Source organism: Sminthopsis crassicaudata, chromosome 3 (assembly GCF_048593235.1).
Source record: "Sminthopsis crassicaudata isolate SCR6 chromosome 3, ASM4859323v1, whole genome shotgun sequence".
NCBI classification, from domain to species: Eukaryota; Metazoa; Chordata; class Mammalia; order Dasyuromorphia; family Dasyuridae; genus Sminthopsis; species Sminthopsis crassicaudata.
The window spans coordinates 344,522,483-344,548,435 of record NC_133619.1 but is presented as its reverse complement, the minus strand read 5'-3'; the positions used below and the strand labels follow the sequence as shown (position 1 = coordinate 344,548,435).

At 35.4% G+C, this 25,953-nt stretch overlaps 1 protein-coding gene across 3 annotated transcripts in view; it reads right to left on the bottom strand.

Moving 5' to 3' along the window:
• Positions 1 to 1,218: 1,218 nt before the first annotated feature.
• Positions 1,219 to 25,953, bottom strand: part of MRAS (muscle RAS oncogene homolog) — a 113,067-nt gene continuing 88,332 nt past the window's right edge. For 2 of the 3 annotated variants that reach the window (XM_074301633.1, XM_074301634.1), the window contains 3 exons: positions 17,293 to 17,392; positions 10,544 to 10,623; positions 1,219 to 5,190 (listed from right to left, as the gene is read on the bottom strand). In XM_074301633.1, coding sequence (XP_074157734.1) covers positions 5,091 to 5,190; positions 10,544 to 10,623; positions 17,293 to 17,392 — 280 coding nt within the window. In that variant the 3' untranslated portion in view covers positions 1,219 to 5,090. Of the gene's footprint in view, positions 5,191 to 10,539; positions 10,624 to 17,292; positions 17,393 to 25,953 lie in introns of those variants that run through there. The other variant, XM_074301635.1, reaches the window with a different exon arrangement.

Below are 25,953 nucleotides of genomic sequence, written 5' to 3'. Positions count from 1 at the left end.
CTCATGTTAGGGTGATGTAAATTGATTAATTCAACTGAAGTAGGGATTGTGTGTCCTTTCAATAATAAGGGCAAATTTCTATAGCCAGGCAGGAAGACTGGAGGCAGAAACTGATTTAATATGTGAATGGACAAATGTAGCCAGAACCAAGTATGCTTTGAAAGGTTTATAAACTGAGATCTATAGCTATTTTTGTTCATCAAGAATTGCATTCCTAGCAATAATAACTTGTATCATAAGAAATACTTTTGTCTATGATAAAAAGTTTTCTTTGATGCAAATGTACTGTTTTGCAAAGTTAGTATTCCAGAGACTCTTTTTTTTTTTCCCAAGAATAGAAAAGGATTTGCAGTTGTGTTGATGATTTACTAAGTCTCTACTATTGCCAAGGAAGAAGCTTCAACTTTTGGGCTAATGCAAGGGGTCAATTCCCATATTTCTAATGAAGCAGGAAGAATAGGAACTTATAATGGAGATGGGAAGCACTTGATTTGTATGTACTTGAGATCAAGACTAATAGTAGCAGCAGCATATGTTGCTGAATCAGGGCTATAGTTCCTTACAGTGAGTCATATTCAGTGCAATACCGTTTGCAAACTACTTTGCAAAGTGCTATTAAAATGAATGGAATATGAAGGCATTTAATCAGCTTATTGCAGTGAGTCGGCCAAATGTCTATATGAGGATGGTGGGAAATAGCATTGGGACTAGAAGTCTTTAAAATGTATGGGTCTTTTTCTCAGATGTGAGTGGTATAACTGAAAGAATTTTATAAAGTTCCTGGCTCTTTGAGTAGCTAGAGAAAACAAGTAGTGGGCATTGCAGATGGGTTAATTGTTGAGGACGAAATGGGTTTGTCCATTGGGAGAATGAAGAAAGATCAGAAAATCTAAGCACTTTCTGCTACAAACAGGAACATGTTTGATAGCCTTACAGGGATGCCATCTATGATTATCATTTTCTCCCTTAGGTTGCGATTCAAATGTCTTCCAAGTCTTTACATTTATAGCTGAAAAAGGTTATTGCTAAAGATGATAGGACCCTACAAAATATAGTAATTGAGTAAGGATATTAACTCTTTACTTTATAATAACATCCTGTTATAGAAAGTCATTTTAAACAGTTCTTTTTTTTTGTAATGAAAGTAAAATTGGAATATTACCTTAAACAATGAAAATGAGATTTTTTTCTGAATAACGAAGAGAAAAATCATATAAATGTGTCTCCTTTTTCCTTTATTAATGAATAAGAATACACAAAAACGTAATAAAAATTACATAAAAGGCTCAAGCATCATTCGAATGTTCTTTAGCAGTCATGTTCATTTCATAAAACTGGCATTTTTGTTAATGTATTACATAAAAATGGGATTGAACTCTATTTCTATAATTCAAGTATCCTTCATATACATAATTTTAAACTTATAGAACAGATAAAATGGGGGACTTCTTTGTTACAATTAACCTGAAGATTCAAACTCAAGGGTTTTTTCAGGCTAGTGTATATCATGTTAGGTGGGAGCACCTACTGGTAAAGTTCAGTATTGCATCCCAGCTATATTGGACATTCTGAATAGGAAGGAGGGAAAAAAAGAACATGGAGAGCAAAGTTCTAGAAATCATCCACCTACAGTTTGATCATTGAGATCATGAGAGGGGATGAATTCCCTAAGGAAGTGAAAGAGTATATATAAAGAAGGCCAACGACTATGTCTCAGAGGATTCCCACAATTAAAGGATGGCAAGAGTTATTAAAGGAGTAGTCTCAGAGGTGGGAGGAGAAACATAGAAGCTAAAGAACGAATGGGCCACATTAGTCAGCTTCATAGAAGGAGCTGTTATTGGTGCTGAGGGCTGTTCTACAGGAAGTCTAGAAACCTAGAGGGGTTCTTAGTGCCAAAGGGGAAGCTACCAAGGGATTAATAAAGAAATAAAAGTCAAAATGGCATATTTAATCAAAGATTATCTTGCTAGATTTAAAAAAAAAAATCAGTGCTAACAGTATCATCACTTTGTCCTTATGGTAAGTTGAAGAAATTCTAAGCTAAAGGTGATAGGATGTTATCCTTTTTTTTTTTTCCCCTCCAAATAGTTACTTCTTTTCAATAAGGCACTGCATTGTCTCCAGAGCAGAATGAATCCCTTAGGGTGCTATTTACTCATTTCATAGATGGGTGAAAGTGAGGCAAAGTGAGGTGCAAGCTCACAGTATATTCTGTATTGGAGCAAATGAAAAGGCCATAAAGTGAGCCAATTCATCAATACAATGTCTTTTATCCAATTTCTCTCTCAGGCAATGGTGGGTTTGAGTTGTATTAGGAGTCCAGAGTATGGAAACTGAAAGAAGTAGACTGTGACTCAGGGCGTACCCATATTTGCCACTAGGAATGTTGGAATGCGTTCTTCACCTCCTGTCTCCCTACCTTTCCAGAGCACCAGCATTAAACAGGAAAGGCAAACAATTATTCCCTTTCCTCAACAAAGTTCATTCTTGGCACCTTGACAAACTTTTATCATCATTATTCCTGCTCAAAGCTGCTGGTTGATAGCAGAGTCCTATTCTGGGTATTATCTGTGTACAGTGACTCTCATCTGGTCCTACAGCTTTTTCTATTTCATATCTCCCTCACTCTCACTTCTACTCAACTTTTCTTTCTCCACTTCAAATCTCTTCCTCATTACAAGTCATTCTATTGTCTTCACTTTCACCTCTTTCTATCATAGAAACCCAGAGGTTTTTTTTTTATTGTATTGTATTTAGAGCCAAGGGGCTCATAGTTTTAAAAAGCACCTTGATTATCTAATTTTTTTAAAAGGTCATGTTAAAGAAAAAATTTAAAAATATTAAGTATAATGCTCTCTCTGATCCTTTTAGATTTCAGAAATAGGAACCGTTACAACAATATTTTACTCATATCTGATTTGTTAGGTGGCAGAATTAAGTCCCTAGGTGCTGGTGATTGGGTTGAGTTAGTTCATGTGACTAACAAGATGAGAAACAGAATGAGGTCTCCTGACTTCTAGTCTAGTTTTCCTTCTCCCCAGTTCTGTTTCCTCAAAGAATAGCCAGGCTACCCTGGGGGATTACCTAGTTCCTCTACAACCTGATTTTAAACTTTTGATTGGAAAGCAACTGACCTCATCTTGTGTTGTTCTCTCTGAGAAGAATCATAGCCCCTCAAATTCATTCTACCCTTTCTTATCCATTTTGGATTAGACTTTCCTTTCCCCATATTGGATCAAACCATTACCCAGCCCTTAGTAGAAAAGGCTAAATGGGAATTGGTCATTATCTTGGAGTGTTTTGAATGTACTCCCTCTAGGAATGTGTCAATAATAGTCACACCATTGATTTTATGGTCATTTTTCTCAAATGGCATATATTACGGTCTAACAGATTAATCCAAACATTTAGCTGATGTTAAAATCCAAGCATGTTTTCCATGTATTTGACTTATCATATACCAACCTTAAGGGATTAAATTTGCTGTTCTTTAACAGTTATTTTAATTAAGTGTTACATATTTATTTGTTCTTCCAAGATTGAACATTAGCCAGAACTGCCTGGATGATATTTATGTATGACAAGACAAATTGCTAAGTGAAGATTCATGTATTTTTTTTGAAGGGAGATAGATGGGAAGAGAGACTGGTCCCGTTATTTCATCAGTATAGGGAAACTCCAGGTAAGGGAACTACTAATGCAGATTGACAATTTCTCTGCAATTTAAAGTCTTAGAGAGTTACCTAGTTCATTGCAATGTTAAGTGACTTGCCTAGAGACACAAAGCCAGTATGTGTCAGAGGCAGGACTTTAACCTAGGTCATCCTGCCTTTCAGATCTTCTATCTTTCCAATGTGACAGGCTGCCTCTCCTTTGAGGAGAGATGTGGTAGGATGTTTAAATTGATGTAGTTCCAGTCAGTAACAGACAATGAAAGGAAAGCATGAGGAAATATGAGATGGGTTTCAGAAGTCCAAGAAATTAAGGGCCACTTTCACATGCCTGGGGAATATCCTGAACCTAGCATTTGTTGCCCTAAAAATAAATTAATTCATCTCTTAAAAAGTCAATAATCTTATCTCTGACATTAAGCATTTCCAGGCTTAGTGAAAATGCTGTTTAAATTCGGCATGCACATGCCACCCTCTGCCCTTTAAAAAAAAACAAAAAAACCCAAAAATACAGTTCTTTCTCATCCTCTGTCTTCCCAAACAGAAAAAAAAAAAACTCCTAAAAGAATCATATTTTTTCCAGTTTATGGTTTGTGGTGTTGGCTTCCTTCCAAAGTTTGACACAATGCTTGGAATTCCCAGCAACAGCCAGGTTCCATTTCCAACCTCCAAACCACCATAATTTTATGTTATATTTAGTTTTGGCACTGCTAGGAAAATTCAGTTAAAAAAATACCAGACAGAATTACATAAGTCTGATGAGTGCCAAAGATTTCACTAGGCAGTGGGTACTAGCTCCCTTAATAAAATAACTATTTTTTAATTCACCAAAAAAGAAAAGAAAAATCCAATGTTCAGTACCAACGAGTTACTGGGTTTGGGAGAAAAAAAGAGTCATTTCATAAACTGTTATGCTTCATACTTTAGTGTGGATAAACAAGTCCACATCAAACTGACACAATTTAGTTTTTTTTTTTTTTGTTTGTTTTTAAAGAAAATACCCACTAACAGAGGAAAGGAGGGAGAGGGGAACTTGATTGTTTCAACACTTAAGGGGCTTAGATGCTGCTTATGTTTACTTGCTATTTCCACTTATCCTGTGAATGACCTGAAAGCTTGTCACTCTTGGCAAAACCAGACCAAATCCTCCTTCTTCCCCACCTATTCCCTTCAAAAGAGATTGGCCACAGTCCAAGTCTTCTACAAACGGCAGGTTCTCTTCCTCCACCTTCCCTGCCCTCCTTCCTTCCTTCCCCACCGTACCCCACCCACCCTCCTCTTCTTTTTCCTGTACATGCCAAGATCTCTGGCCAAGGTTCACTGTTAGAAGCAGCTGTCAGTGCAGTTAGGCAGTTGAGTGCATCACCGGGTCTCTCTAGTTCACATTCACAGCAGCAAAGGGGCCCTGAGGCCCTGTCACAATATCACACACTGGAGTTTGTGAGCGCCTGTGGCCCGGTCCCCACGCCATTTGGTTTTTTTCTTTTTCTTCTGATTTTTCTCTGGAATCTGTTGCCTATAGAAATAGAGGAGACCGACAAAGAAAGAAAAGTTGGCTTTTCTGATGGATCATGGAGCAGTTAAATGCTGGACAAAATAAATAGAACATCTTCCCTGAATTCAAATCTGGCTTCACACAGATACTAGCTGTGTGACTCTGGACAAGTCACTTAATCTTGTTTGCCTTAGTTTCCTCATCTATAAAGTGAGCTGGAGAAGGAAATGGCAAATCATTTCTGTATGTTTTCTAAGAAAACCCCAAATGAAATCACAAAGAGCAGGACACAATTGAAAAATGACTAAACAACAACTTTCTTAAGGACAGAAAACTGGCCTGAAAGAAGCTAGGAAGACTTGAATTCAAGTTTGAATTCTCATACATACTGGCTATGTGATCCTGGACACATCACTTAACCTTACAATGCTCTAAGCAAGCAACTCTCTAGGACTATAAAGTTGCAGAAAAGATGACAGCTTGCTTTGTTAGAGAGACTTTTCTTACCTGAGGTTTCCTATGTGTCACAGGTATTATCTCTAATCTTACTGAGTTCACTTTTATTCCCCTACAGCTATTTTTAGGGAATTAGTACTCTGAGATAGAGGGATTCGATGTTGGTTTTCATTAAGGTTAGAAGAAGACTGGTCTATATAAGAGTTCTAAGGCAGGCAGAGGCTGAAGAGAGAGAGGTCAGGAAACAACCTAATAGTTTGTCCTTTGTCCGTCTGTCCAGGAGATGTTCTAGTCTAGGGTGCCCCAAAATCATAGTAAAGTTTTAAATTATTAAGAATACTTAAGCTAAAATGTCTCCAAAGTCTTGGTGCAGTTTTAAATTATTAAGACGATATTTAAGCTTAAGTGTCCCCAAGTAACAGTTGTAAGCTATTAAGGCTTAAATACTTAAAAGCTTACAACTCCTCCAAGATTTTGGAGATACTTGAACATGGGTCCTCTATTTTACAATTATTAATTATACTCTCTTATTATGATGAAAAACTATACTTAAACTATCCTTATGTAATAAAGAAGCTAAAGGAAAAAAGAAACAGATAGATGAAATTTCATAAATTCCCTTAGTAATTTATCGCAAAGTTTTATCTGGAATGTGATAATTATTTGTTGTAGGGATGAATATTTTTAGGGATATATAAGTGCCAAGACCTTGGCAGTTTTTTTTTTTTTACTGTTAATACCAACTAATAAAATAATAAAAGTGCTTTAGATTTTGCAAAGTGCTTTTATACTACACCTCACTTGGTCCTCACAAAAACTCTGTAAGGCATATGCTATTGTTATCCCCATTTTACAGATGAGGAAACTCAGATTGACAGAGATTAACAGGTAGGATCTGAGGCAGGATTTTAAACTCAGGTTTTCCTGATTTCAAGTTCAGCGTTCCACCCACTATACTCCCTAGTTACTTATTCAAGAGCACTAAAATTTAATTAGGAGAACTGTGTCTATCTATGGGAGAAAATGCCTCATTGTTTGTCAGATGGAGCATGTCTTCATCTGAAGTTGGCAGATATTTAACTAATAATATTAGCTAAAATTAAGTATCAACACTAATTAAATACTAGCTAATTAATCAAATGATTAGGATTGGTCAGTATTAGTTAACTAAATTAATATTAGTTGGGGGATGTTAGTTAATTATTAAAGTGATAGAAATTAGCCTTTAAATATTAAAGTAGCAACAAAAATTATTAAATTAAAAAAGGGAAAATATCTTTTATAACAAATCCCTTCATTATTCATTTAGCATACTGATTTTCCTTGCCATTAGAGTCATGATATTTATACACAAGGACTAGGGAAAACCTTAGAATTACATAACTGCTCTCTCCCTCTCTCCAATAATAGCACTGAAAAGGATTTTTTCATCAATATCTATTCTAATCCATTTTACAAGAGCACAAATATGTAAGATGACTTGGCCAAAGCCCTTCTATGATTAGAAGAGTATAGATCTAGAGCTAAAAAGGACTTCAGACCTATTCTATTTATAAAATAAACACATAAATCATCACCATTTCTATATATGATCAACAAAATCCAGAAGCAAGAGACTGAGAAAATATTTTTAAAATAATTGTAGATAATATAAAATACTTGGAAGTCTACCTATCAAGACAAAACTGGGAACTATATGAACACAATTGTAAAACACTTTTCATACAAATAAACAACTGAAAACATATTAATTGCTTATTGGTAGCCTGAGCCAACATTAAAAAATGACAATTCTACCTAAGTTAATTTACTTATTCATTGCCACACCAAACTACCAAAAAATTTTACAGAGCTAGAAAAAAATCATAACAAAATTAATCTGAAAAAGCATAAGTTCAAGAATATCAAGGTAATTTGTTTTTTAAAAAGTAAAGTAAAATAGCCTAATCCCATGAAATCTCAAACTGTAGAAACTCATAAAAACTAATTGGTTCTGGCTAAGAAATAGGTGATGGAACAGTGGGATTGATTGGATAGATAAACCACAGTAGAAAATAATCAGAGTAATCCAATGTTTGATAAATCAAAAGACCCAGCTTTTGGGAACAAAAACTTATTATTTGACTAAAACTGGTAGGAGAAAATAAAATGGCAGAAATTAGGCAAAAATCAATATCTTACATCATATACCAAGATTAGGTCAAAATAGGCATATGATTTAAACATAAAGAGTTCATTGTGATGAGAATAGATGACTGTATGAGTGAATTAATTAGAATAGGACCAACTTTGACTTTTATCAAGTTAACTTTTATTCTACGTCTACGTCAACAGTTTTAACCTGGATCAAACAGTCTGAAATTATCTAGTTCAAAGCCTCCTTTTGTAAAGCCTCAATTTACAAAAGGAGAAACTAAGGCCAATAAGGTTAAGTGAGTTCCTCAGAGTAAACAATGTTATTAAGAAGTCAAATCACAGTAATTCTGACTAAAACCAAGACTTTTTCTAATGAACTATCTGATCAGCACCAGGGGGCGTAAGATAGATGCACTGCATGGAATTATGGATCTTTAAAGTAAGGATTACATATTAGGATTGGTCAATTGGTTAATAAATATGGATTTAGACGTACAGTGGAGCTTAGGGATCATTTCATCCAACCTCTTAATTTTATAAACAAGCAAATGGAAACCCAAAGACATTAGGTGACTTTATTCAAAGTTACCCAAGCAACAAGTTGCAGAGCTTGGTTTTGAACTGAGGTCTTTGACTGCAAATCTGGTCTTTACTTCACCAGTTACAGGAGTTTGCAAGATACTGGTGGCTTAAAATGTATGTTCTATAAATAATACTTCAAATTAATAGCAATTATGATTATAAAGAAAAGAGTAAAATATAGGACCATAATATTTCAGGAAAGAGTTTAATGACTATAAAAACTAGCTGTTGAGCTATGTGAGAGAGGGCATATGTCAAGGTACATCTTTTTTTTTTTTTTAAATAATAATAACTTTTTATTCTTCAAAATACATGCAAAGATAGTTTTCAGTATTCACCCTTGCATTCCAAAATTTTTTCTCTCTCTCTTCACATCCTCTCTCTCTTAGACAGCAAGTAATCCAATATAGGTTAAAATGTGCTGCACAAGAAAAATTAGATCAAAAGGGAAAAAATAAGAAAGAAAAAAAAAAAAACAAGTGAGCAAACAACAACAACAAGAAGGTGAAAATACTATATTATGATCCAAGTTTATAGTCATCTTTCTGGATGTAGATGGCTCTCTTCATCACAAATCTATTGGAATTGGGTTAAGATACATCTGTGACAAATTCTTTTGCTTTTATTTAAGCATTGTTTCTTTTTCCTCTGAATGTTGCTATTATTTAATTTTTTTAAAATTAAAGCTTATAAAGTCAACCAACTACTTAAAATTCTATGGCTACAAATATTTATATATTTTTAAAATATAAAGAATACTTATTTTGATGGTTTCTTGCTATAGATTTTGGAGTCTATTTCTAAGCTCTAAGATTCTCCCTCACTTAAATCCAATTCATTTGCATGCCATGGCATCACCTCCCTGATGTTATGTCCTCACTTAAATCCAATTCATTTATGTCATGTCATCACTTCTCTGATGTCATGATTTTCTTACAGAATGAAGGAGAAACAAGAGCAAGAAGAGTATTCCTACATAGCCTTTGCTAGTCCAACCAATAGCATCAACTCACCACTAAGGGCAATGAGTAGCAGAAATATCTAGTCCTAGGAAGGTCCTTAAAGTCCTTTGTAGCTTCACTTCAATTTACCAAAAGATAATCTTGTTCTTTTGAGACCTTACAATGTACTTCATTTTCTACTACTAATATTGTGTATTTCAGTTATCTTTACATATATTAGCCCCACTGCTCTAGTCTGTAAACTATAAAAGATCAGTGATTGTATCTTATTAAAAACAAAAAATAAACCTGATTTTTAAATAGTGCTTAAAGCTTTCTAATGACTTTCCATACATGGTTTCTTTTAAACCCATTTACAGATCTCAGATTTCAGTGATAAATGAGGCATCACGGTGGATAGAGAGCTTGATACAAGCCACAAAGACTTAGGGTCAAATCTTGCTTTTGACACATACTGATCCTGTGACCCTAATCAAGTCACCTAACTTCTCAGTATCTTTTAAAAAACTAATAGTATTTTATTTTTCCAAATACATGCAAAGATAGTGAAATCACAAGTCTAGTTTGTATAGTATTCTATACCATACCAGACATGGGAACTAGCAAACTAGACTTGTAATTTCACTGATATAGGGAAGTCCCTGGGCAGGAAACTCTCTCTACCAATGCAGATCAGCTCCTTCTCTGCAATTTTTCACTTTAAAGAATTCTTGAATTGCTTGCTGTCTTGGGAAGGGCAGAGAGCAGAGGAGAAGCAGAAAAATTTGGAACACAAGATTTTCAAGATTTTGCAAAAGTGGATGTTGTAAACTATCTTTGCATATATTGCATATATGCAGAATATTCTTCCTTGTATGTATCCTGAAAGATGAATTCTCTAGTATTCAATGCTGCGGAATTCTTTATAGTGATTCTATAAATGGATGATAAATTATTTAGTCATTAATTTACCTTTCATGGTCAATTAAGAGATGCATCCCTCATAACCTAATACCATTCAAACATTAAAAATTAATATAATTTAAAAGTAATTCTATAACCAACCTCATATGAAACAAAAACCAAGATGCTATATTGAGCAAAATTTTCTATTAATTTCTGGTTCTATAGATATCTGAAAGCAAGGCCTTTATTAATGACACAGTAATAATAATAGCTAAAATTTATATGTAGCTATAAGATTTTCAAAGAACTTTACACATGTTGCCATTTACCAAGAAAAAGACAGTACAACTTACCTAATTACTCTAACAAGGTCATGAAAAGCTTTGTCAACATTTAGTGGTGGATCCTTAGCACTGGTCTCTATATATGGAATCTGTAAGATAAAAGCTCTACTTTATAAAAATGAAAAGTATAAATATATTAATTTTTTCTAATTTAGAGATTCTTATATTTTAATAAGCAATAACTAAAAATTCATTTGGGTCATTTTCTATCTGGAAAAATCATTTAACCTCTTCATATCCAGTAAATTTTCTGAAAGTATAAGTTGGCCTGTATGAGTAGGGGTTGTTTCTCCAGTTAGAGTTCAATTAAATCACAGTTTTGATCCCCACCACCACCCACCACCTTTCTCATTGCTCCCAGTAAGCATGTGTGGATTTGCACAAGTGCCACCCAGAGGAAGCCACCTCTGGGTATCTGGATATCTGGAATTCAAATTCAGCCTCAGACACTTGCTAGTTATGTGACTCTGGGCAAGTCTCTTAAGCTCTCTTTGCCTTGGTTTTCTCAATCTTAACATGGGAATAATAACAATACTTTTCAAGAGCATTGTGAGGATCAAATGGCATAATATTTATTTTTTTTAAATTCTTTGTATAGTGCTTAGTATATAATAGGCACTTTATAAGTACTTATTCTCTTTCTTCCCTTCCTTTCTTTACATATATATGTTTTCAAGTATAACTAGTCATCTAAATTTATTCTTTTACTAAATAGGATGGCAACGCTACTACTGGGCTTATATCCCAAAGAAATACTAAAGAGCGGAAAGAGACATATATGTGCCAAAATGTTTGTGGCAGCTCTTTTTGTTGTAGCTAGAAACTGGAAGATGAATGGATGTCCATCAGTTGGAGAATGGTTGGGTAAATTGTGGTATATGAAGATTATGGAATATTATTGCTCTGTAAGAAATGACCAGCAGGAGGAATACAGAGAGGCCTGGAGAGACTTAAATCAACTGATGCTGAGTGAAATGAGCAGAACCAGAAGATCACTATACACTTCAACAACAATACTGTATGAGGATGTATTCTGATGGAAGTGGAAATCTTCAACATAAAGAAAAAGCAACTCACTTCCAGTTGATCAATGATGGACAGAGGTAGCTACACCCAGAGAAGAAACACTGGGAAGTGAATGTAAATTGTTAGCACTAATATCTGTCTGCCCAGGTTGCATGTACCTTCGGAATCTAATGTTTATTGTGCAACAAGAAAATGATATTCACACACATGTATTGTATCTAGACTATATTGTAACACATGTAAAATGTATGGGATTGCCTGTCATCGGGGGGGAGGGAATAGAGGGAGGGGGGGATAATTTGGAAAAATGAATACAAGGGATAATATTATAAAAATATATATATATAATAAAAAATTATTAAGTAAAATAAATAAATAAATAAATAGATAGGATGGCAACAAATATGATATTTTTATATGAGTTAACTATGGACCACCTAGCTAGATAGAGGATATAGATGATGATATAAATTTAAAAATTCATACAGGGACCAAGATGGTGGGGTGAGGGGGACTTCCCTTACTTTGTATCTACTATAAGTCTTATTCTGCTAACATCAGAGCATATAATAAAGTCAAAATTTTCCTTACTGACAATTTCAGCCTATAAAATGTCTGAGGAAATAACAAGGAGATAAATGACGTTGAGGACTTAATTCTGAGCAAACAAAAACCCCTTGGGGAAGTAGAAATGTTGATATCTAAGACATAAATGGTTTAAAAAAACCCTAGTCAGAAAAGCTGAACCCCATATAGAGAAGGAGACAAAGATAACACCTAGCTTCTCAAGGTTAGTTCAGATTTCCTGGTTCAAATCAATCACGTTTTAGGACAATGCCATCATTTGCAAAGTATCCCATTGAACTCTTTATCCATTAGTAACATAGGAGCTTGTAGAAGAGAAAATATAGCCTGATTTTTTATTTTTTTGCTGAGGCAGTTGGGGTTAAGTGACTTGCCCAGGGTCACACAGCTAGGAAGTGTTAAGTGTCTGAGACCAGATTTGAACCCAGGTTCTCCTGACTTTAAGGCTGGTGCTCTATTAGTGAATAAATTCGCGTCACCTAGCCTCCCTATATAGCCTGATTTTCAATACGGTAAAAAAAGTAAGGGAATACTACAACATGATTACTTTGATGTTTCCTGTGAAAATTTTTCTAAGTAGATGATTTGTGAGCCTTTAGGGAAGCAGTGACCAGTAGAAGCTAGCTCATACATTAAGGAAACATTATGGATTATTGGGCTTTTAACTAAAAGGGATTTGACAGATTATCAGTCAAATCCCTTAATTTTCATACCACTTCCTTTCTTTTTTTTTTTTTTTTTTTTTTTTGACACAGCTAATGAGATTGATATATTTGTAGACACTGAATAGTGATTGTAACAAGGCTTTTGGTGACATTTCTTATGGAAAAGATGGGGAAAATGTGTGTCATTGTTCAGTTAGTAGATATAAAGCTGACTGAGTTTGACTGAAGACATCCTGTGTGAAGAGCTTACTCTATGAAAACATGGCCTAAGCACTCAGGCTATAAATGGAAAAATAATTCCTGCTCTCATAGAACTTTCATTCTAATGAGAGAGATCCAGACTGGAGATATCAACTGCAACACACAGAGAAAGGTCTATTGGTCCCTAGGATATAGCAGCAAGGCAGATTGTAAAGTATCTTCTTTGTTGTCATTTCCTTTAATAAAACCATTTCCCCTTCTTATATTTAATGACTTGACAGTGCTAAGGATTTGAGTGATGAGAACTTTCTTTTCTGGGGCTTCAGTAGCTTCAGGAGCAGCCATAGCTAGGGAAGCAGGATCTGCAGGGCCAGTTACCAGGTCCTATCTTTCTCAGTTCCTGTCTGTGAAAATTGGGCCATAAGGAGGTCCAATGATCTGGGCTAGTGCTGCTATTCTGGGAATTCTTGGGCTTGTGTCCCTGATAGTGATAGCTGGTTGGCATTTGCTAAAGAGGTTAACATGAATGATCTTAGGGATGTACTAGATTCTCAATCTTTTCCTTTTCAAAAAGGACAATAAAATCTGCCAATGATACAAAACTGATGGGACAGAGATGGCTAATATATGTTATATGAGTGAATCAAGAAACAAAAAGATCTGGATGGGTTGGAATGATGGACCATATATAAAGAAATGAAATGTAATAGGAATAAGTAAAAAGCACTGAATTTGCATTTTTAAAAAAATTAGGTACATATGAGTACAGGTTAAGGAGACATGGCTTAAAAGCAGTTTATATAAAAAGAGATTTTATTTGACTAAAATCTAGTAAGTGTATAGTATGTTGCAGTATCCTCCAAAATCCAAAGCAATTTTAGGCTACCCTAATAGGAGTATAATCTTACTGCACTCTGACACACTTAGAAGTTTGTGTTCAGTCTTAATTCATTATGTTGACAAACTAGAGAACATCAAGATGGGATAGTGAAAGACATGAAAACATGCCATAGGAATAAAAGTTGAAGGAACTTAGTTTATTTAGCCCAGGAAAGATATCTTCAAAACTAAAGGGCTTAAGATTATGAATCTAAAAGTTAAGTTGAAAAAACTATCGTGATATAAAATCCTGTAGACATTGGGGTTCTATTGTCTTCTAGGTCATTTTCATTTGCAGAGTGCAGTAGAGGAAATCAGATGAGTAATCCCAGCTAATAGTGATGGGGGTTGAGGTCCCTTTAAGATTCCTTTCTAATTGCCCAACCCATGGCTGACCTTGATTCACAAATCCTGGTCAAAGGCACCCTTTGAATATCCGGGCCCAGCCCCCACCCTCAGCTCAGCATCCCCCAGCCCTCACCTGATGAGTTAACTGAAAAGCCCGCCAGAACTTAGGGGTACCGCCCATCATCTTCTAGGTATAAAAGAAATGAGCCGGAACACCCTCTTCTCAGGAACCCTCTCAGCCAACACATGGTGCTGCCAGCCATGTAGGGGTTCCTGCCCGCCCAGCAGCCACCTCTGGTCCTGGCATCTTTCTAACTGAACTTTACTTCCAAATTCCGACAATAAACCTTTCATTTATCAATCTAGATTTTCGGGCCTGTAAATTCATTTTACAGGGGACACTGCGCGCATGGGATTATCTTATTATCTATGTGCCGAGAAATGGGGTTCCCCGTTTCCTTTCCCTCATTAATAGTATTCTATATTCTATTACTTTTTCTCTCACCACATCATGAAGACAGCAACGGAACACATTTGTCTCTAATTCTCTCCACATGGTCATCTCATCTCCTTTTTATGCTCATATATATTTCTTTGATAGAATTCCTTATTCTAGATTTTCTTTGTATTTCAATGAGAATTTATGGGAAATAGGCAATTTTATTCTGGACAAAGGCTTGAGAATATTATTAGTTAGAGCTATAAATTAGTTAATGGTTTTTATTACAGGGTTCTTAACCTGGGATCTATGAATTTGTTTTTTTGAATATTATGAAAAATATTTTATTTTACACACACACACACACACACACACATATATATATATATGGTAACTACATATATAGGCATATATATATTTGGCAACTGACAAAATATGTATGTAATAAAATATGTATATATGTATATAATAAATATATTTAATAACCGATTTCCTCTTAAATCTTATGCTTTTATTTATGGATTAAAAAAAATTATTTTGAGAAGAGATCCATGAGAAGGCGTCACCAGGCTGCCAATGACACAAAAATTATTAAAAAGCCATGCTCTATTAATTAAATGGAGGATGATCATTTGATAGAATAATTGTATTATTAGTTTGAAAACAAACAATATTTCAGTTCAGTTAAATGATAAAGATTCTATTACTGGAAGTCTTTCTATGAGTGACAGAGCTTTATAGTGAGAAGGGACTTCAGAGGCTTTTTAATCAAACATCATCATTTTACTGAGGCCTAAGAGAAATAAGTGACTTACCCAAGATCACATGAATGGTAAGACTGAGGCAAGAGCTAAGCAAATTCCTTAAACCAAAGACTTCTTTCATTACAAAACTAAAATTAAAAAACAAACAAAAAAATACAATGCTACTTCTAGCCTGCTACAAGATACCACATAGGTCTTGCATGGTCTCAGAAATCTTGGTTTCTGACTTATTTAAAGAGCAATAAATATCCTATTTTCTAATTTGTTGTGTTTGCAGATATTTTGTCCCTGGACCCCCACTTCTCTAATACTCCAATCTATTGTGTTTATCTCTTAACCCCCTTACTTAGTCATAGATCTCTCAAATACACATAACTACCTCATTCTTTCCCCACTCCATTTTGAGCAGTTGAGAAATTGTCTCCTGCTCCATCTTGCAAGCTTTTTCTTCTCAGGCAATAAATGCAGTTAAATCTTTGTAAGCCATTATTGGACTCTGGCTCATTCCAGGTTCCCCTTTTTACAGGGACTTTTATTTTATCAGTTTAATTTTCATAGATAATATTCAATATAGCAATATTATTATATCAGATAATATTCAATATTATTATTACCCAATACTCAAATTTCTACCTTTCCTAATATATATATAGTGTATAGAGGCAAATTTGACTAAAAATACTGTTTTGTTTTGTTTTTTTTTAAGAGGAAGAACCTAGCAAATCAATGTATGCATGTGGAGTCATTTTCCTAACAGAAAGACTTTGAACTGATCCATCTACTTATTTACTTAGTTCCCCTAGGAGCTGAGGTATACATTTATGAGGTGGCTAGCTGGGGGAGAGAGTCAGGTTAAAGGTGTGTTATGTCAGGCTAAGGAACAGAGAGAAACACCAGCCCACACAGGGTTTGAACCTATGCCCTCTAACCAACTGAACTAATCACTCACAGTCAACTCAATAACATCAGCTCATATTTCCATAGTGCTTTGTGATTTATAAAATGCTTTCCTTACAACATCCTAGTGAAGTAGGTAGTACAAGTATTATTTGTCCCCATTTTACAGATAAGGAAACTAATGTATAGAGGTAAAGTGCTTTCCTTGGGATCAAACATCTAGTGAACCCAGAGATTCCAATTCTCTGGCAAGTGAATTTTTTTTCTTCCTTCCTAAACTTCTCTTCATCCAATGCACCATGCATCATGCTCCCTATCCAATTTTATACCAAATCTGCTATTATCAGGATGCTCAATTTGTATAAATCAAGTAAAATAAATTCTGGAGAAGGAGCTGAGATTCTATAAAGCAAAATGACTCTAAAGCTACTAAAAAGATCACCAAGAAGGAGCCTGCATATCACTATTATCCTGAAGAATGAGTAATAATTCCTTCCCCCACTCACCTTAATTATATTGGGTTTAAATGAAAATAGAAATGACAGCAAGGTTAAAATACTTCACTTTCCAATTCTGTTAACCTCTCTTTGCCTTAGTTTGCTCTTCTATAAAATGGAGATAATAATAGCACCTAATTACTGGGGTTTGTGAGAACAAAAGGAGATATTTGTAAAGCACTTTGATAACTTTGTCACTTTATAAATGCTAATCACCATCCATCATCATCATCATCATTATCATTCTACTTTCCAGAAAAATCCCTTCATTTATTCTCATTTCTAATTTTTCCTTAATTGGATGAGTTTCATTTCTGTTATTCACAAAGTGAATCTCCATATTTCCAATATCACTGAAGAAGGATAAGGATTTTTATTTCAATCTTGATTCTTTCCTCTAGCCATTTTTAGACACTACTCCTCTTCCTACCAAATCACACATTCCAATGCGACCTACATTGTGTTTTGTTGCCATTTCTTTTCCTTGCTCCCGGGTGATTTTTCTCAAGTGCATCAGATCAACTTTGTTGGCCACCAAGATCATTGGAAAGGACTCCCTGGGAAATAAAGGGACAAGAAAATCATCATTACAATTAAAGACAGATGCATCACATGCCATCTCTTACTGGCCTCAGAAAGACAAGGAACAACAAATATATTTAGGGGTTAGTTTGTTGTTCAGTTTTAGTCATGTCCAACTTTTTCTGATTCCATTTGAGATTTTTCTCAGCAAAAATACTGGAGTGGTTTGCCATTTCCTTCTCCAGCTAATTTTATAAATAAGGAAACTGAGGCATACAAGATTAAGTGACATCTGCCGAAGGCCACCCAACTAGTAAACGTCTGAGTGGTTAGTCTGTCATGATACTAACAGCGGTAATGTCACACCCACCCAACGCAACCACATTTGGACTACTGTGATAATGGTATTCATATTCCTCAAAATCTATTTTCAGGACCAAATAGTCAAACACCTAGGATGTTGGGAGCCAGAGAGGATATGGGAAATAAAAATCCAAAACTAATCTAGAAATTTTAATTTATTTAGAACTGTAGTTTTAAAATCATTAGCATATCTCATCCTCTTTTCTGATCCCTCCAAAAAAAAAAAAAAAAAAAAAAAAAAGAACCAAGACAGCTCAACTAATTTCGATTTAAGGATTTTGTTTTTGTTTTTATTTTTTACTACTCAGGATCATCATATAATGGAATCGTTCATGGGCATGGAAAGAGCTTAAAGGCTAGGAGAATCAAAGGGAGGGATGACTATGAATAAGCTACATGGGGATGATGAGAGATAGCCCTGGTAAAATTGTTAAATAGAAAAAATTTATAAGCTCAATATGAATCAATGGAATGACATGGCAGTCTACATCGAGAGATACAATGTACAGGACTGTGAAGGCTGTGTGATACAATGAGTTTGGAGTCAGAGGCCTTGAGTTCCAATTTTCATTCTGCCATTTATTACTGTGTGACCTTGGGCTTAACTTGTCTCAGTTTTATTTACTTATAAAATGAAGAACTATCTACTTCTAAAGTCTCTTTTATTTTGAAATCTATGATCCTATGAGCAGATAAGTGCTAGTCCATGGACTCTGTTCTGATCAGACAAGATCTATAGTATTCTTCCTTAGGGAAGAAATTGAAAAATTGGAAAGATCAGTGATCCCAAGAATGATGGAACTTGAAATCATCTCATATGAAGAACCATTGAAAGAACTGAAAATGTTTTACCTTGAGAAAAGGAGATGGGACAAGGAAATGTGATAGCAATTTTCAGGTATTTGAGGTGCTTTCACATATAGGAAAATAGATTTGTTCTTTTTAGCTCCTGAAAGAAGCACTAGAAGCAATGAGTTGAATTTGCCTAGAGGAAGATTTTTGGCTTTGTGTAAAAACAAATTTCCTAACAATTAGATGGAAACATGTGCATTTTACATATACACTATGTAAGTATGCACAAATATGTATATATGCATTAATGTGTGCATATGCTAACTTAGGGAGACTAATAGCAGCCCAGTGGTGAATCTGAAAGATGTTATCTAAATCATTACTGGTAAGATTAAATGGCTAAAAGAGAATAGATTGCCTCAGAAAGTAGTGGGTTACTCCTCATGTTAGGTCTTCACGCAGAGGCCACATGAGACAAGTGAGGTATGCTGTAGATGTCATTCTCAGCAACATTAATAACAGATAGCATCCAAAATTCCATCCAATTCTGAGATGCTTTGATTTGCTTCTCAGTATAAATGGAAGCAAGAAATCTTTTCACTTTGTCTTCTATCTTAAAACAATGGGGTTTTTAGAAAACATCCAGCAAGTTTTATAGGGGCAGCTGGATGGTTCAGTGGATAAAGTATGAGTCTTAGAACCAGGGGGCAGCTAGGTGGCGTAGTGGATAGAGCACCAGCCCTGAAGTCAGGAGGACCCGAGTTCAAATTTGATCTCAGACACTTAACACTTCCTAGCTGTGTGACCCTGGGCAAGTCACTTAACTCCAGCCTAAGGGGGAGGGGGGGGAAGAGGCTTAGAACCAGGAAAATTTATCTTCATGAGTTCAAATCCAGCCTCAGATATTTCCTAGCTGTGTGACCATGGGCAAGTCACTTAACCTTGTTTGTCTCAGTTCCTCATCTATAAATGAGCTGGAGAAAGAAAAAGGAAACCATTATTAGTATCTTTGCCAAGAAAACCCCAAATGGGGTCACAAGAGTCAGATATGACTAAACAACAACCACAAAAGCAAATTTTGTAAACTTGTATGTAAGCCTGGTCCTTATAATCAGATTCTAAAAAATTGACCTGTACTTAAATTATAGAGCTAGAAAGAAACCAAGAGAACTTCTAGTCCATTTTCATTTTATAGAAATGAGTTCTTGAATCTGGACGATTAAAATAACCATTTTAATTTTCTATTGATCTTGGTGACAAATCCTAAGTGAAGCCAGATGCTAGCTGCAACCCTGGCCAAAACCATTTTATTACCTGAGCCAAATGGAGAGGAAAATGGCATAAGGGAAACAACTGTTTGTGTTTCATTCTGAGAGATTCCTTTCATCTTTACTCCATCTTTTAGATGATCAGTGAACATAGCCCTTGCCATAGAGCTGGATCTAGTTTTCCTAATATTTACTAAGCTAGATTCTTTTGAAATATTTAAGATTTTCCTTTGATGTGCCAAGAGGAATAAAAACTACTGAAACTAGTTTCTTTTCTTGTTTCCTCCCTCCTCAGTCCTCATTGTTAAAATGCTGTTGTCCATGGAGTAGAAAGGAATGCTCCCATGGAAACACCCTATTTTTATTGCCATTAAAAAAATATTATGGCAAAACTATGTGTCTTGGAATGAGAATGTTTTCAACTCCATGTTCTCGTGAGGGCTGGAGAAGAGTCCTGAGATTTTGTCCCAAGGGGTAAGAATGGTGTCTCTATAACATACAACAAGAGAGCAACAAGAAGGCTGATACTCAACTAACAGGGATGGTTTAGGTAACATCCAGATCCATGATCTCAGATTCACCAAGTTGTCATCAGTATCTTAAGGTGTATGTGGTATATGTAGATATGTTATGTATAAGAATATATTTATATGTACACAATGTATATACAACATACACATATTTATAGATAAGGTGTATATGTGCTTACAGTTAAGATGTATATAGACATGAATGTGTATGTCTGTATGTAACAGGGATATGGATTGAAACTGTGATCTTATTGGTATAGAAGACTCCGAGATGAGAAAACTCCCTCTGACTTATAGTCAGACAGTGGCTTAGCATTGAGAGGTTAAAGGACATGATTAAAATCATATAATCAGTATATATTACAGGTCTTCCTGGCTCTAAGGCCATCTCCCTTTCCACTGCTTTATGCAGCCTCTCACATGGGTGCATTTATGAGTGTATTCATTTATATATATTCATGTATGTTATATATATGTATATATACATATATACTTGTAAATATGTAGTATGTATATATACATATACACATGCATATGCATATACATTTATTAAGAATAAATATACATTTATACTTGTGAATATAGACATAGTATATATGTATGTACAAAATTTGGTTTGGGGCAGGTGGGATAAGCTGGTTGGTGTATCTTATCCTCAGCAGTGGATAAGGATGCTGAGGTTAGAATCAGGAAAAACCTGAGTTCAAGTGCAATCTCAGACTCTTACTAGTTGTATGAACCAGGGCAAAATCACTTAACTCTGCATCCCTCAGTTTCCCCATCTGTTAAATGAACTGAAGAAGGAAACAACAAACTGCTCCAACATCTTTGCCAAGAAAACCCCAAATAGGGTTTGGACACAACTAAAATGGCTGAATAACAACAACAAAAACTTGATTCAGTAGAATGTCATTAACATGCCTATGAAAGGAAACATTTGATTAGAAATAACACTAATAGGTGAGTGCTACTAACTGAAACATATAATTTGAGTTGGGTCTTCAACTTTGATCCAGGTAACTTTGTATGGTTCATTCTGAGCTATATTCAAGAGCAAGATACCCAAATGAGCAATAAGTGAGTCAAAAATGCTTTTTAGTTTTAAAGATATATTTAATAAATTTAATTGTTTATTTCTTAAATAAAATGAAGCAGTGTTCTGCAACTAGGAGGTGCAGTGGATAAAGATCCAGGTAAGAAATAAAGATTCATCTTCCTTAATTCAAATTCAGACTCAGAAATTTCCTAGATGTATGACATTGGGTAAGTCAATTAATAGCTATTTGCCATTGGAGAAGGAAATGGAAAATCACTCCAGTTTTTTTGCCAAGAGAATCCTACAGATAGAGCTTCATAGAGTCATGAAGAATCAAACACATGTGTAATGGGACAAATTCTAGACTGGAGTCAGAGGACTTGGATTTTTATCACGTTGATGTTAGTGGGAGATCCTGACCAAATTCTCTTTTCTCTCTTTGCCTCAGTTTCCTCAATATAAAAAATGGGAGCTAGACTGGATCAACTCTAAAGTCTCTTCTAATTCTAAACTTATGATTCTAGAGTCTGATAATTTGAATTTACGAGGCTCAAGGAACTTGGAATTTTGTAAATGCATTATTATTTTTAATAAATATCCCTACAGTAACAATAGAAGCTCAACTTTTAACTCCCAGGCAAACTTCATCAACTATATGAACCCCTCCCTTCAAACCCCTAGCTCCAGAGATATGCTTGCCTTTTGTACTCCAAAAGTTCTTTCTTTTGTGTTATATTAAAAAGCAAGACATCACCACTAGAAGTGGTGGGGGACAATCTGAGGCATAGAACATTACCATTAGTAAGCCTTAGGGGATGGGAAATAAGGCAAAATAATTATTTTGGAAAGGCTTTCATTTCAACCCACTTTTTCCTACCACTTGAAAATGGTTCAAACGAGTCCTTGTTACCCTCCTCCCTCCTACCCTTACCACCCACTACTCTCTTGCTCTTTTCTTTATTCCTCTCTCTGGCCTTAAGCTTTTCTCTCTCTTAAGTGTTTTTGCCAACCCTTCCCCTCCTCCAACTTTTCTTTCTCTTCACTTTCCATCTCTCCTGTCTGCTACTCCCATGCCCTCCCCTACTTTTTCTTTCTCTTTTACCTTCCCTCCGCCCCTCATTATCTATCTCTCCTTTATAATGTCTCTCCCTAACTGCCCTCTTGTAGAGAAGACTAAGGGAGCATGATCATAAAATTGGATACTAGGAATAAAAGGATGGAAAGAAAAACAAGGAGAACAATATGTTTCTAGAATAGGAAGCACATAGATCCAATCACAGAATTATAGAAATTCAGAGTTGAAATGATACCCAGTGGCTAGCCAGTCCAATCCATAACTGAAAAATATCCCCTGTGCTATATTCCTTCTGGTGGCTTCTCATATCTCAAAATGATCACTATGGGGCACATGAAAGGTAAAATAAGCTAAAAAAAAGTATTAAAAAACTTGAGTCTTGTTCTGGCTGGAGAAGGCTCAGACTTGAGTAGCAAGTTCTATGTTAAGGTGTAAGAGATGCAAAAAATATAACTGTAGTCTTATTTGGCTGACAAATCTCATTTGAGAATATTTTGAGATTTTTCTTGTCCTGACCTTTCACCTCTCCCTCAGTTTGTTCATCTCTAAAAATAAAGGAGTTGGACTAATTATCTCTAAGCTCCTTTCCAGTTCTTACACTATAATGTAAGTATTTTCAGGGAGTTCTTGGCTCAAAACAGTCAAAATGACAACCTTGCAGTACCCACTATTATCTATTATGGGGGAAAAAAAAAACTATCAAGGAAGTTTCATTTCAGATTTTTTGCTCTTTTAACTTCAAACTTGTTTACATGAATTCTCCTTTAGCTTAGAGTAGGACATGGAGACACCCAATGACTCTCCATTTCTTCCTAAGCTATTTCCAAAGGTATTATTTCAGTTATTAGAAGCCTTCAGTACAGCAAAACAATAGAGCAAAAGATGAAATTCTTGTCTAAAAACGCATAACTCTTCTATATAGTCTAATGACTCCCATTATAATTTTACAGATATCTTCTCAAAAAAAAAAAAAAAAACCATGTTGGCTTTAAATGATGATTTTTTTTTTTAAAGTACTTCTCAGGGATTCCAATGCCCTTAAATACAGATAAATGCTAATCATGCCAGGTTAAACAGATGTGCCAGGATTCAGTGGAATTCACAGCCTTTAAAAAGGAAAAGCCACATGACAATGCTTTTCCAGATAGGATTTAACCTGTATTTAATTATCAAATACTAACTGTAGAATATAAAAGGAGTACTTTCTGTTTTTAAAAAGTTGAATCAACAAGTATTTGAATGCTAAATATATACCCAGATACTAATCTTATTAACATTTAAAGACATTTCTCAAATCCAAACTAGTTATTTTGCAATTGTATAGAGCTCCCCAGTGAAGAATCTATCAATTAAAATCATCATCTTGAATCTCAGAAATCTGCTTGGAAACACATTGAGAGGTTGCCTTAATGTCACATAGCCAGCATATGCTAGAGACAAAATTTGGACTAGGGTCCTTCAACTTAGAAGCATCTAATTAACATATTTCGTTGCCTCTCAAATACATACTAATACTAATCTAACATTTGTATGACATTAGCACTTTATAGTTTGTTGTATTTGACTCTTTGTGACTCCTTTTGGGGTTTTCTTGGCAAAAGTACTGGGGCCTTCTTCAGCTTATTTTACAAAGAGGAAGCTGAGGTAAACAGGATTAAGTGATTTGCCCAGGATCCCACATTAAGTGTCTGAAGCAGGATTTGACCTCAAGTCTTCCTGGCTCAGCACTCTATCCATTGTATTGACCTCCTATTTGCTGCTCATATGTTTATTCCTATTAAATTTCATCTTATTCTATGTAGCCATCATTGTAACCTGTTAAATTCTTTAGGATCCTGAGTCTATCATTCCATGTCCTAGCTACATGACTCTTCTTTGTGTCATATGCAAATTTAAGAGCTAATTTGACTCAACCAGTATTATGGTTCAGAACTTGAAACAAGGTACTAAGTGGAATAGAGTAGACAATGGTTAAATCTAGTTTAGCATTGATTTAATCCTACAACAAATAATGGCTTCCTAGTGATATGATTGGTTTATACTCAGTATGGAACATATAAGCAGGGACTGAGAGCCACAGAGGAGAAGCTGGCAAAGGCAGAGAAGAAAAAGGACTGGAAGCAGTAGCTCAAGCTCTTGGAACCAAGAAGAGAGATAGGCCTCTAAGAAAACTAGCTGAGCCCCAAGTGAAGGAGACAAGATAATAAAGGATTTGGGCTTTAACCCCCCGCTACTTGTGTGGTGATTACTGAACTGAAACGAAGGCTGCTCCCAGACACCCCAAGGAAACCTGAACCAAGAAAACATTACAATCTAGAAATGCCATTCAGAGAGAGACAGGATCATATAGTCTAAATCTAGAGCTGGGAAGGTAACCAGAAGCATCTAGTCCAGACCTATACTCTCATTTTTATAGTTGAAGAAATGGAGGCTAAGAAGTTAAATGACTTCAGGACCAAGATTCTAGGACTGTTACTCTTTCCATTGTACAAAGAAACCTCTTTACCTCCACTGCTACAATTTCCTGGCAACATTACAGAGAAACTGCATACAATGCAAGTTTGTTTTGTACCTACTAATCATTAACTCAGCTTTTGTGGAAATTTGGGGTTTCCTATTCTGCTCAGGCCTATAGACCCAAATCACAGTATCGGCTTTTCTATTTATTATGGGATCATTGATTTAGAGTTGATTCTATCATGGGTCACATAACTCCAAGCTCAGTACTCTTTCCACTACATTGCATTCCCTCCTTGGTGGGGAGGTGGAAAAAGGGTGGGTAAGTTTTTGTACAAACAAAATTAATGCAGACAAAATTAGAAAGGAAGTAGTAAACTGGGAAAACATTTTTATAGTAAAAGGTTCTGATAAAGGCCTCATCTCCAAAATATATAGAGAATTGACTCTAATTTATAAAAAAATCAAGCCATTCTCCAATTGATAAATGGTCAAAGGATATGAACAAACAATTCTCAGATGAAGAAATTGAAACTATTTTTAGCCATATGAAAAGATGCTCCAAGTCATTATTCATTTTTTTTTTTTTGAGGCTGGGGTTAAGTGACTTGCCCAGGGTCACACAGCTAGGAAGTGATAAGTGTCTGAGACCAGATTTGAACTCGGGTCCTTCTGAATTCAAGGCTGGTGCTCTATCCACTTCGCCACCTAGCTGCCCCACTCCAAGTCATTATTAATCAGAGAGATGCAAATTAAGACAACTCTGAGATACCATTACACACCAGTGAGATTGGCTAGAATGACAGGGAAAGATAATGCAGAATGTTGGAGGGGATGTGGGAAAATTGGGACACTGATACATTGTTGGTAGAATTGTGAATACATCCAGCCATTCTGGAGAGAAATTTGGAACTATGCTCAAAAAGTTATCAAACTGTGCCTACCCTTTGATCCAGCAGTGCTACTACTGGGCTTATATCCCAAAGAAATCTTAAAGGAGGGAAAGGGACCTGTATGTACTAAAATGTTTGTGGCAGCCCTTGTTGTAGTGGTCAGAAACTGGAAACTGAGTGGA